The sequence below is a fragment of the Poecilia mexicana genome, unplaced genomic scaffold, assembly GCF_051168715.1.
Source record: "Poecilia mexicana isolate PSO_F unplaced genomic scaffold, ASM5116871v1 scaffold_3, whole genome shotgun sequence".
Classification (NCBI taxonomy): domain Eukaryota; kingdom Metazoa; phylum Chordata; class Actinopteri; order Cyprinodontiformes; family Poeciliidae; genus Poecilia; species Poecilia mexicana.
In genome coordinates, this window is record NW_028263372.1 from 36138643 (window position 1) to 36152585 (window position 13943).

Here is a 13943-nt window from a genome sequence, read left to right on the forward strand (position 1 = left end):
CTGGCCTGTGGGGGCGCTGCACCAAGAACCACTGAAGGAAACGACACAAAAACCTCTGAAGACACTGAGAGCAATTTCCTTCTTCACCAGATGGAAACAAGATGGAGGCGTCAGATTTTAGGAGAAGGATTTTAGCGGTTGGAGGATTTCTCCTTCGCTTGGCTAGCACGTTAGCTGTGGTTGTCTTTACCCAGAATGCCCTGCACTGTAGTCCACTTCCTGCTTTTTAGGCGATCTACGGTTCGATTAGCATTCGAACCGTAGTCCGTTTGGTTTAATCACCAAACGGACTGGATTTGGATTAAAGCGACTGAGACTTCTCTTATTTTCTATAAATAGAAAAAGAAGCAAAAACAATCAAGATGCAACTATGCTTTCATTTCCTCTAGATAATCATTTAATTCTTTCATGGATTTGTTATTTTCATTTTTAATATGCTGCAAGTAAATGATGGGTCAAAAGCTGTGAAGCAATAAACGTTAGGATGCTGCTGGTGCTCAGGTGAAAGTAATTATTGTTTTTAAAATGGTTTGTTTTCCACAGGCGGCCAGATTTAAAACCGAAGCAGTTGGATTCTAAAACATCAAAATAAGAAACAAGTCAGGATTTCCTGTTCTATTACTTCAACTTTATTTTTACAGTTAATCACCATTTTCAGAAAACAGATTTTAGGGACACTTGGATCTGGAGCAGGAAGTGATGCGTTTGTGCAGCTGAGTAAACTGACTGTTTTGCTGCTTTTATTGTTCAATAGTTGTCCATTAAATTAATGACAGAATCTGAATGTATATGAATATTCTGCGTCTCTAAACTCTTTATTGGTGGATAATATGATTATAGTTGGTCTCTGGAGAAAATCCGCTCAGTTCCTGGTTCAGGATGAATGTGACTGGATCTGTTTCAGTTAACAGCTGAAAATATTCCAGGGATCAAATGAACCATTGAGCTGAATCTGAAGCCTTTGATCCAGAGCCGGTGGATTCAGGTGAAGTTAAAGTAACGGAGCTGTGAATGTTTATGGGATGAAGTCGTTTTGTGACATGCTGCAGGAAACCGTCCATGTGAGCTGAAGCTGGTGGGTTCCTGTGGATTCGAGGCCTTCTCTTTGCAGAGCAGCAGTCACTAATTCGTCACACTCGGTGGCATGAGCTCTGGGAGATCCTCCGAATGAGTGGGAGATCCAGCATCCGTCCCCTCCCCCACCCGCTTCTGAAGAAACAGATGTTCCTCCCGGAATAAGCTAAAAATATACATTTATTAACATGCTTTTTATTTTGGAGGAGGCCTTTTGTTTTACAGCTGGATAAACGCTCAGGAAGCATCACGATGATGGAAAACCTCGTTTAGTTCTCCGTTTCCTCAGAACCGACGTTCAGGTTTTTAATCCTGCAGAGACGGACGCGTTCATGGCACCTGCTGTCCGACTCTCCACGAATCAGAGCAGGCTTTCTTATGTAATGCTTCTGGGTTTCCCATGAGGGGTGTGTGTGTGTGTGTGTGTGTGTGTGTGTGTGTGTGTGTGTGTGTGTGTGTGTGTGTGTGTGTGTGTGTAGGTGTGTGTGTGTGCAGCACACAGATTAAAAAGGACCAGTCTGTTTTGAGACGATCTTTGCCTGAGCCTGGAGTTCTTTCAGCCTCCTGGTTCTGCTGAGCATGTCAGCACAGAACCTCTGAGTCCAAATGTTTGGTGTCTCTCTACTGCCTCCTGGTGGACAAGCACTGCTCACACTGATCCTATATCCCTGATGCAAAAACACCCAGAATGTACAGGAAAGACTAATAAGGAATAAACTGGTTGTTGTTATTATTATTATTATTATTATTATTATTATTATTTTACCATACTTAGAAAATAATTGCACCTAACATACCAGGCTTTTTTTTCAGATGGGCAGAAAAAATAAATAAATAAATAAAGTGGGAGAAAAAGAAGCAAAAGAGCCACCATGAGGGGGCGCTGCACTCTGACTCTAGTGACTTTTGTGCCTTTGTGGATTTATTTTGTCGCTTTGCTGATTCTGCATCCATGTCATGTCCTGCAGTGGAGCTGAAGCCAAAACGTCTGAAATGAATCGTAGAGCTGTTTTCAAAATTCATAACTTTGACTTTAAAAACAAAAAAAATAAAGAATCAATCAGTTTTTTTCTCCATGTTTATAAATGTTTTGGATCTGGGAATGGAGAAACAAACTGAGGGAAGAAACTGTCTCTGTAGCGCCACCTGAAGGTAAAACCCTAAACAGTATGTATCCAGGATGTGTGGGATCTGCAGAGATGTTGGTTGCCCTTTTCCTGACCCTTGACCTCTATAGGTCCTGTATGGAGGGAAGGTTGATAGAGTGATGGATGGGATTATGAGCCAGAATAGTTTAATTAAATGAATTTAGCAGATTAAATGTTATTTTCTGTAAACTCCTGAAAACCAAACATCCCTGTTTTAGTTGGGACTTAACAGATGATGGGTTATTATAAGAAACAGGAAGACTCAGAAAGCTTGGGCACTGGTTGCTATGGTGATCAGGCCCATAGCATGACTCATTCCAAAAGGCAGGTAGAGAGTTAGACAGAAATATCCATGTTTTAGTGCGTAGTCTGTAGATGTGGAGATGAAATAAATCGAGTTTTAAATCAGAAAATTTGAGTTTGACGTTTGTTTTTCAATAAAATCTTAAACCTGAAGGGACTGAAAATGTTCCATCTGATGAAACCCCTCATGGCTTCTTGTTTTCCTCTGCAGGTGGCCATTATTGCAGGAAACTTTGAGCTCGCCGAACTCATCAAGAACCACAAAGACTCTGATATAGGTGAGTCCGGATCGTTCCATTTTGTCCCTGCCGAGTCTCTCTTCCTCAATCTCACTCAGGATACATTTCAAATCCCCCGATCTTTTCATCCTCTTTAATGACTTTCCTTTATAATCCCCATGCTGGATTATCAGTGTGTTGCCGTGGGAACGAAAGTTTATCCTCGCACCAGGACAATCCCGGCGCTGATTTGGCCAGGAGTCCCTGGGCGTTAGGATGAGGGATGTTTGTCCTGCAGGAACTGATTAAATCAGGTTTTATTTCATTCAGTTGTTGTGTGGAAATGGGCTCTGGTTGGATGTGAAGCTGTAGAGCTGGTTGGGATTTTTTAACACAGATCTGCAAAACAAGTCCTTCTCTTAGCAACAAAATGTCACCATTGTTTATTCAGTTAGTGGTGTTTCAATCAATGCTTTTTATTTAAATGGCAATATTCAATAACTTCAGTTTGAGAAAGAGATTTTCACGCTGCCTTGAGCTGAGTTAATGTGCTAAAGAATAGATGGAAACAAATGTGTTGAATAAGTTCTGATGTAGCAAACGCTGCCACCCACTGGTGGGTCTGTGCCTTACCAGAGGCATGAAACTGAAAAATGGAAGAACTCTCAGTTTTTCTCATGCTAGTTTTCCACCTCTACTTCATGTTTGATGCAGCCAGGCAAAGCCTCAACATCTGACAAAATGTTGCTTTACGTAGCCAGGTTGACTCCAAACCAGTGTCCACGAGTCCAAGTCAAGTTTCAAGTCTTTAAGTTAAAAAGTCGAGTTTGAGACTTTGACTCAAATCTGTAAGACTACTGATGCTTGGTGAATCTCCATGGCAACGGTTGTTGTCCTTATGTTACTGCGCTGAGCTGCTTGACCGTCCAGCTGCTGTGAAGGACTGAGCTGCAGTCGGTCTCGTTTTGTTGCCTGTTAAACTCAGATCAGAACCGAGCGCCGCCGACCCGGTTCTACTGCCACAGAGACGGTTCAGGGATTAGAGAAAATGAGAACAGAAGAACAAACAAATAAATAAAAAGTAGACGATGGAGGGAAGAGAACGATGAGTCTGAGGGAGGCAGTAATCTAATCTGAAGATGTAATCCTGCCATTGTTGACCTCATCAGCAGCAGCGACCCGATGAAAGTGGAACATGACCAAAACTTCTCTGCAGCTGTTGGAGCGAGCGCATCCCGACCAGAACCTCCTGCCGTCGATTTCAACCCAAAGATTCATTTCTCAGGACCCGAGACGCAGAGACTCAGACACAAACGAGCTGCACCTCCACCCACCCACCATCACCTCCACCCACATCACCTCCACCCACCATAACCTCCACCCACCTCCACCTCCACCCACCCACCATCACCTCCACCCACCTCCACCCACCATAACCTCCACCCACCTCCACCCACATCACCTCCACCCACATCACCTCCACCCACCTCCACCCACCTCCACCTCCACCCACCATAACCTCCACCCACATCACCTCCACCCACATCACCTCCACCCACCCACCATCACCTCCACCCACATCACCTCCACCCACCATAACCTCCACCTCCACCCACCTCCACCTCCACCCACCTCCACCTCCACCCACATCACCTCCACCCTCCATCACCTCCACCCTCCACCCACATCACCCCCACCCTCCATCACCCCCACCCACATCACCTCCACCCTCCATCACCTCCACCCTCCACCCACATCACCCCCACCCACTATCACCTCCACCCACCATCACCCCCACCCACTATCACCTCCACCCTCCATCACCCCCACCCTCCATCACCCCCACCCTCCATCACTCCCACCCTCCATCACCGCCACCCTCCATCACCCCCACCCACATCACCCCCACCCACTATCACCTCCACCCACATCACCTCCACCCACCATAACCTCCACCTCCACCCACCTCCACCTCCACCCACCATAACCTCCACCCACATCACCTCCACCCTCCACCCACATCACCCCCACCCTCCATCACCCCCACCCACATCACCTCCACCCTCCATCACCCCCACCCACATCACCTCCACCCTCCATCACCTCCACCCTCCACCCACATCACCCCCACCCACTATCACCTCCACCCACATCACCTCCACCCTCCATCACTCCCACCCTCCATCACCGCCACCCTCCATCACCTCTGCCCATCATCTCTGTCTTCCTGCCGGGTCTTTCCAGAACTTCTGGCCCGTTCTGCTGCTCTGGTTCTGAATTCTGATGGCTGTGAATAAAACTGCGTTTATCTATATAACCACCGTAAGCCTGAGGATTTCACTGCGGATGATGTAAGACTTTCAGCTGCAGTTTATTTTTCACTCAGTTCAAGAATAGAACATGAGTTAGAAAAGAGGACAACCTGAAATATGGAAGAACAATTAAACCGTTTGTAGTTCTCAGATTAAGTTCAGTTAATCCCATATAAACTTAAAATAAACATGTTACATGTAGAAAAAACAACGTGTTGCTTGTTCAGCTGCCTTTAGGGCCAGGCTACAAAAAATAAATTATTAAGAAAATAATATGAGGAAAAAGTTTTGTGACAAAGTCGAGTATAAACTCATATTATAAACTCATAATAATACAGAAAGTCATATTAGGAGAATGAAGTCATAATAATAAGAAAATTGTATGACAATAAAGTTGAAATATTACAATTATAACTCATCATGTTACCAGAATAAAGTTGTATTATTAGGAGAAAACACTTTCAGAATATCTTCAAGGTTTTATGATAAAAATGTTTCATCCTTCAAAAAACAGAAAACAAAAATAAACATTAATGTAACTGAAATGACTTTTTATTCACAAACTGATTATTTTATTTCACAGAAGAAAATACTGAATGTTTTTCCCTTTAGAATAAATTCTAAAAATTCCCGTGAGATGTTTTCATATTTATGTTTCGACCTTCGTTCATCAGTCATGCTGCTTCATATTTACTGAAAAATCCCTCTGCAGGCATCAAGAGTGAAGTTAATATCAAAGAAAATGTCAAACTAACATTTTAGTAAAAACTGTTTTTCTCTTTGTTGATCAACAGTTATTTATGATCAAAATGAGCAAAAACACATTTTATAAAAATTATTTCAGAAGGAAAATTAGGTATTAATAACAAAAACAGAAAGTTTTGCAATGGCCTAGTCAAAGTAGAAACCTGAAGCTGATTGAAATGTTGTGATGGGACAGTCAGAGAGCTGAATACAAAGTCTGCAAACTTTAAAGAGTAGATCAGGAGGAAGAGGAGGATCTGTGAGCTGATGAAGGTTCTTCTGGGTCAGAGGGAGAGCCCGGTCCAGGTTTGGTTTTATTAATAACCGTTTGGAGCAAAACAAGCTGCAAAGTAGCAGATAAAAATGTTTTCTGGTCTTTAAAGTAATTAAAATAAAATCATTGATTTAGATTTTTCTGATTTGAAGTGGAAATTATCCTCAGGTTCATTTTAGTTGCTTTTATTGAAAAAAATAACATCTTTAACCACTAAATTAGAAACTTCAGACTTAATTCCTGCTGTCAGGGTGAATTATTTAAACATCAGCAGCAGGTCTAACGATAACCTGACGAGAAAACCCAAAAACCCAAACCTGCGTTTCCAGGCGTGAGGCTCGGTGAGGAAGAGCCGAGTGTTTTATCGCCTCATTAAGCCGGTTATGAGTTCATCCGTCAGCAGCTTCATCTGTTCGCTGTCGTTTATTCTCATCCAGAGAGCAGAATAATTAAAGTCCGGTTTTAACTGTGTAGTCGGGAGTTATCTCACCTGAGGGATCGTTTTCCAAATGAGTTCCTGTTCTCTGGCAGCGGCGTCACATGCACCAAACATGAGCCTGATTACATTCTGTATTTATGCATAAAAACATGAAAATGGGATAAATTTGGTCCAGAGGAAACTTCATCTGAAAGTTGTGTCTCCTGTTCAGCTTTCATCAGACTCAGCTTTAAAAACCTGACATCACCTGGACATGAGCTGAGCAGAACAAACCAAACAGCCTTCAGGATGAACTCCTGCTGCGTTTCCATTTTCTGCTGCAGATTACCGTCACTGAAGACAATAGCAGATAATCTCCACAGCTGCCAGGATCCGAGGTCACGGAGAAACAATAAAACCAGACAAATGAAAAACTACAGCATGACGCTGGCAGACGGTTCAGCGTCTGTGGGTTCGATTCAGCAGCAGCTCTGATGTGACTGCAGATTTCTGCTGGTCCGTCCACTGGAAGCCGGAGTTAGGATGATCAGACCCCCCACTGCCACACTGTGATAATCCCACTGCATCATCCCAACACACAGACCAGAAAACACAACCTAACTCTTCAGTTTCCAGTTTTCTGTAGGATTTATGTTCAAGCTGTCAGATTTTCTGTTTTTCTGAGCTAAACAGAAAAATTACTTCCTGAAACTCCTGAGCTGTAGGTGGCGCCGCACGCAGGACGATCCATGTTCCTGATCCGGATCCAGATCCAGATCCATGTTCCTGATCTAGATCCAGATCCATGTTCCTGATCCGGATCCACATCCATGTTCCTCCAGATCCATGTTCCTGATCCGGATCCAGATCCATGTTCCTGATCCAGATCCGGATCCAGAGCCAGATCCAGGTTCCTGATCCGGATCTAGATCCAGATCCAGATCCTAATCATGATCCTGGTCTGGATCCATGTTCCTCATCCTGATCCAGTTCCATGTTCCTGATCCTCATCCTGATCCAGTTCCATGTTCCTGATCCTCATCCTGATCCAGCTCCATGTTCCTGATCCTCATCCTGATCCAGCTCCATGTTCCTGATCCTCATCCTGATCCAGCTCCATGTTCCTGATCCTCATCCTGATCCAGCTCCATGTTCCTGATCCTCATCCTGATCCTGATCCAGTTCCATGTTCCTGATCCTCATCCAGTTCCATGTTCCTGATCCTCATCCTGATCCAGTTCCATGTTCCTGATCCTCATCCTGATCCAGTTCCATGTTCCTGAGCCTCATCCTGATCCAGTTCCATGTTCCTGATCCTCATCCTGATCCAGTTCCATGTTCCTGATCCTCATCCTGATCCAGTTCCATGTCCCTGATCCTCATCCTGATCCTGATCCAGTTCCATGTCCCTGATCCTCATCCTGATCCTGATCCAGTTCCATGTTCCTGATCCTCATCCTGATCCAGTTCCATGTTCCTGATCCTCATCCTGATCCTGATCCATGTTCCTGATCCTCATCCTGATCCAGCTCCATGTTCCTGATCCTCATCCTGATCCTGATCCAGTTCCATGTTCCTGATCCTCATCCAGTTCCATGTTCCTGAGCCTCATCCTGATCCAGTTCCATGTTCCTGATCCAGTTCCATGTCCCTGATCCTCATCCTGATCCTGATCCAGTTCCATGTTCCTGATCCTCATCCTGATCCAGTTCCATGTTCCTGATCCTCATCCTGATCCTGATCCATGTTCCTGATCCTCATCCTGATCCAGCTCCATGTTCCTGATCCTCATCCTGATCCTGATCCAGTTCCATGTTCCTGATCCTCATCCAGTTCCATGTTCCTGAGCCTCATCCTGATCCAGTTCCATGTTCCTGATCCAGTTCCATGTTCCTGAGCCTCATCCTGATCCAGTTCCATGTTCCTGATCCTCATCCTGATCCAGTTCCATGTTCCTGATCCTCATCCTGATCCAGCTCCATGTTCCTGCATCAGGGTTTGTTTATCCAGACTCCAGGAAAATAAAGATTTCTTTCCTATAAAAGTTAAACAGAAATAAAACCCTTCGCTCTGCTAACAGCGTTCAGCTGAAATGACATTTAAAGATTTGCTTTGGTTTCATATTTTGGTTCAGTCAGAAGGTTCCAGGTTGGATCCATTTAACAACAAATATCCTGAGATGATTTAGCTGTTAAATTGAAAAAGAACAGAATGTCTGATCTGCTCATGTGTCGTATTCAATCAGAAGATCATGGCAAACAGCAGATTAGGACAGTTTAGACTCCGACACGATGCAGTTTGGTCCAACAGCCTGATGATTTTTATACTTTTTTATTTTCTAGAAGCCAAAACTTCTCATTAATATCTGTAGGTTCTGCAGAACCAGCAGCTCTGAACTGGAACAAGTGGAACATTCCCAGTTGAATCATTTTTAAACCCTTTTTGACGCCCCGGCCCGTTTCTGTCCTGTTAGAACCTTAAATCCCTCAGAAACGCTTTCAGAGAAGATTCCAGGTGGGATTTTATCCCTTCTACACTTTTCTCTTATTTTAATATTATATTCAGTTCAGTTTATGAAGGTTTTTATCAAAGACAGCTACATAAACCAGTGTTGATTACTTTTTTATTGGACCAAACAGTAAACAAATCCAGATTTTCCTCCATGCAGCAGGAACTCTGGGATGTTTCTGGAGGATGAGAGCAGAGTAAAGTGAACTGCATGAAGGATCTCTGAGCCGACACTTCTCCAACAGGAAGCTGTTTTCTGAGCTCATATCCTGCTGGATGGAGTCCAGTTCATTATTCACAGTATTATTAGCATTTTGGTTCAGTTTGTGTCAAATAAATTATGATAGTGTTGATTGATTTTCCTCATAAGGTGGAAAAACGGGATTATTTCATTTACAGATTAAATAATTAATCTTATTTCATTTTCTGATCATTTTTTCAGAAATTTGATTATAGAAAACAGATTAAACTCAGAAATCCCCTGATTATCAGGTCCAACATAAACACAACAGACTGATACAACGCATGAGTTAGAACGGCCTAGTCAAAGTCTAAACCTAGTTGTAGCTGCAGTGAAAGGACAAGGACTCCTTCCTCCAAAGAAGCGTCTCGGTTTCCTGTCCCTTCATCCCTCCTTCCAACATCTGGCTGAAGGAAATCAGTTTCTTCTTGAGCTCTGCTTTCCAGTAAAACCAGCTGCTTGTTTCCAGATTACAGAAGTTCTTCAAGTCAAAGAAATCATCCCAGACATCCGGGAGGAAACGTGGATCTGCACCAGTCCGGTTCATCCTTAGGAACAGTTTCCATCCACTGAAGTCAGAATCACATCCAAAATGATCAAATCTGCAGGAAGAGAAACTTTACAGCTTGAAATCAGAGTTTGTGTTGATATTCATGGACAGCCAGTGAATCCCACCGGTTTCATTCTCAGCCTGGATCTGACGTCATTCCTGCTTCTGAACATCCGAACAAACCCGAGCGATCTGAGCGTCGCACCAGAGACTCGTGTTCCTGCCGAGGTCACACAGTGACTGCAGCCTTTTCATTCATGAGATGAATTTAGGTTGTTTACGTTCACATCAAAGCTTTTCTCATCACCTAAAAACGGTATTGAGATTTTTCTTGGTGTTACTGTCGGACTTTCTCATTAAATGTGCTCCTCATGCTTTAATCCAGGGTTTTGTTGAATCATTTGGTTGTTTTTGCTCCTGTTTGGGGGTTAAATCATAAACTGGATGTTCTCTTCCTTTTAAATCTTTCTTCGTGTGCAGTTAAAGTCTTTGCCGTCTTCTCACTCCTCTTTTCACCTCCTCTCATGGCTCCTGAGTCTTTCTTAGTTCAGCTGCAAGCAGAGGAGGTGATGAAGTTAAGAACTCGTCTTTTCACTGGATCCATTGTTTTATTCCTCTGTTTTTTAATATCTGTAAAATGTGCATTAATAGTGTTGGTTGCCACACATGCTTGATAATTTGGAGCATGTTGACTGTGGCTCTTCCTCTTGTCAGCTGTTTGTAGCACAAAGAAGTAAAAATGCTATATGTATCAAATATCATGTAACACCTTTAAATTGGGCATCTGTCTCTTTAAAACCTCCTGAAGCTCCGCCTTCAGGAAGTCGTCCCATCATGGCTCCTCTATTAACCTTTTAATGCAGGGGTGCCCAAAGTCGGTCCTGGAGGGCCGGCATCCTGCACGTTTTAGTTTTCTCCCTAGTGGTAATAACAACCTCAGCAAGTCAATGTTCTCCTTAGACTTTATAACGAGTCATCATTTGATCCAGGTGCGTTAAATCAGGGAGAGAACTAAAATATGCAGGATGCCGGCCCTCCAGGACCGACTTTGGGCACCCCTGCTTTAATGTTTTTACCAGTAATGGTCTGAGTAGCAGCTCCTATGATGAGCTCAGCAGTTCCACCAGATGCCTGCTAATTGCTGCTGGCTAGTCTGAAGGAGCTGGGACTAGCTTAAAAGACTAAATGATTTCTCAAACATGCGTGAGAGAATCAAGGCAACAGAGTCCAAGTATGTTTTTAATGAGGGAATAACATTATGACATGATGTAAAGCTATATATATATATATATATATATATATGTAATTTTTTTATATTTTTTTTGAATGATGCTGTCCCTTTAAAAACACTTTTCAGTTCTCCATTACTCTGTGCACCTTCTTGCTCCGCCCCTGCATGTTATTTAAAATCTGTTTTCTATAAGTGGCCAGTTGTTTACAGTCTGCAAATAGAAAATGAAGCTTAAATTGATCAAATGACTGATCATAAAGTCAAATCCTGCAGCTTTGGTCCAGATATCTCATCCGGACTTTCTCCCCTCTTCGTGGGTGAGGAAGCAGGGAGGGAGGGGCGCTGGGTGTAAATGGGCGGGGCTACGTGCACGCGCTGGTGTGAGTGGAAAGGCTCGCGCTGGTTTTAAAGCAGGCGGTGGCAGCAGGCAGGTGCGAGGCGAGCGGGACGATGTGCGGGGCGCGCCGCGGAGGAGCCGTCGCTGTCCGCGGTGCTGAAGCGGAAACTCCGGCCTCCTGAGAGTCCAGTCGGACCGGCAGCGAAGCGAACATGAAGTCCATCATCAATGCCTTAAAGAAGGAAGGTAAGCGGGGAGCCCCGCGTCTCTTCACGCACTTTCCGGAGCAGCTGGACGCGCAGAGTTGTCTTAACTTCAGCCGCCGAACCGAACCGTACTGTGGTCCATTTAAAACACCAGCCGAGTTGATTTAGAGCGTCTTTGTCCGGATGTGGGAAGGTCGGCGCGGATTTCCGAGGCGGCAGGGGAGCAGTTTATAGGTCAGAGATGGAAAATGGGACTCCGGCTCAGTGAGGACACCCACATAGACCCGAACAGAACCGGAACAGAACCCGAACAGGACCAGAGCAGCCCGTCCATCTGGCTGTGTGTGAAACAAAGCTGGCAGGGTCGCGTTTTCTCTCCTTAATGAAATCAGCAGCAGAGCTGATCAGCTGCACGGAGTTATTCTAGATATGTTATGATTTTATAATATTCTATGTTATATTCCTCTAGATGTGCAGCTGAATGTGTTCCAGCCAGGAAACAACCTCATGAGAACCAGATCTAGAAAAGCCTCCCTTCTAAATATTCCCGTCTGCAACAGGAAATGTGTCTCAGAATTTAAACTCCATTTTCCTGCAGAGTTGCAGAAGTTGCTCTCCAGGGTTTTGGAGAACATCTGATCTCTGCTGGAGGCTTTTCAACCTTCTTTAATCCTTGAAAACATGAAGAATTTCAGATGTTACTCTAATAAAGTGTAACTCTTAGGCTTTTTCTTGGTTTGATGTTAAATCCTGTCGTTGAGGAAAATCAGAACTGTGAGCGTTTCTCGTGGTTAGTTGAGGTTCCAGGAACTTCTGAATCATCAGCATGTTGCGTCAGCGCTGACATGCTACTAACAGATAACCAAGTTACCCATCTGTCATCTCATGAATGCAAATCACTGCATTCCACCACTTTCATTAAATTAAATCACTGACTGCTGTAAGTCGTTGTTCCTCAGCAGAAAGTCGTGAGGACAGAGTTAAAGGGTCTTTTAAAACCATCTTCAGGATTAAAATAATCGTCATAAATCTCTTTAAACCTGTGTGGTTGTGTGTCTGTTAGTTTCCTCGTCATTAAGCGAAGCGTCTCCAGTGCAGCCATGTTGGTTCGCTGCTCTAAATGAAGGTAAAGAAGGAAGGATGAATCAGAAAGTTGAGCTTCATGTGTTCATCATGATCAGACCGACTGAGCTGGCCTCACTGAAACCCACACATGCTACTTTAAAACATTAATAAAACATTTACAGTAAGCTAACCCTTTAGCTTACTGTGCTTAAAATTTGGTTGAAAATGTTTGAAAAAGTAAAGCAGCTTTGTGAAATGAGATGATGAGTGTGATGAAGGGCTGAGAGTAGAAAAACACCAATGAGTCAGAATAGGACAATGACTGGGACAAAGGACATTTAAGGTGGGATGGACAGTGGTTGTAAAATGATGAAGATGATGAATGGGTTAAAAAGGAGTAAATAAGAGAAGGCATCATAAAGGAGAAGAAAGATGAGTGGGATGAAGAGGAGGTGTGATGAGGCACGGGGGGGATGAGAGGGACAGACTGGCCGTAAAGAAGAGGACAGTGAATGAAGTGGTTTATTGATGAGGATGAGGAGGATGAGATGCTGTGAGGAGGAAGATTAAAACTTTGGTTTTAAACAGTCGAATTGATGGGATATTTTATAGATTAACTTTTATCATTTACTTTTAAATTAAACTTTTTTTAAACAGTCGGCTTTTTGCCACATTGCAGTGAAGTAGCTGGATGACCAGTATTTCCATCTAACTGGATCAGGCTGCCATCTTTGAAACATAAGTTTTTGTTTTTATGAAATCTTGTTTCTGTTCTCCATGTTGGGACTTTCTCCAGAGTTTGGTTTTACAGATGACTCATAAATAATAGATCCTGTTTGTGCAGCTGAAACTTGTTGTTAACGTAGAATAAACGAATCCAGAAGCCTTCCTGACATTTCCTTTAAATCCAAGCTGAAGTTGACAGTTAGGTGACGGGAGGCGAACATGGAGCCGTCTGTTGTCAGAGTTAACCACCGCCTGTCAGGCGCTGTGAGGCTCCGCTGCGCCGTCACGCCGCTGCGTCTTTGTCTCCAACATTAACGGCACAAAAGGTTCGACTGATTACCAAAAACATGAACGTCCCCAAGTCCACAGCTGTAAACTACGGTTCAGAAATTACACTTTTACAGTTTCTTTCTGATAAGCATGACCGTTAATGATGCTTTATGTGTCGTTAAAGTTTTAAAATCATGCGTTTAATAATTGTCTATATAAACACTAAAGTCAGACTGTGAGTTATCATTTAATTTCTGAAATCCAACCAAATCAGACCAGAATCAAATGTTGAAATGTAAAAATTAATCATTTGAACAA

General features: G+C 43.4%; 1 protein-coding gene across 1 annotated transcript in view; it reads left to right on the top strand.

The window, feature by feature from the left end:
- Positions 1-13943, top strand: part of LOC106908612 (SH3 and multiple ankyrin repeat domains protein 2-like) — a 164902-nt gene that overhangs the window by 77784 nt on the left and 73175 nt on the right. The window contains exon 11 of the mRNA XM_088004520.1: positions 2737-2803. Within this exon, the coding sequence (XP_087860646.1) occupies positions 2737-2803 (67 nt within the window). The remainder of the gene's footprint in view (positions 1-2736; positions 2804-13943) is intronic.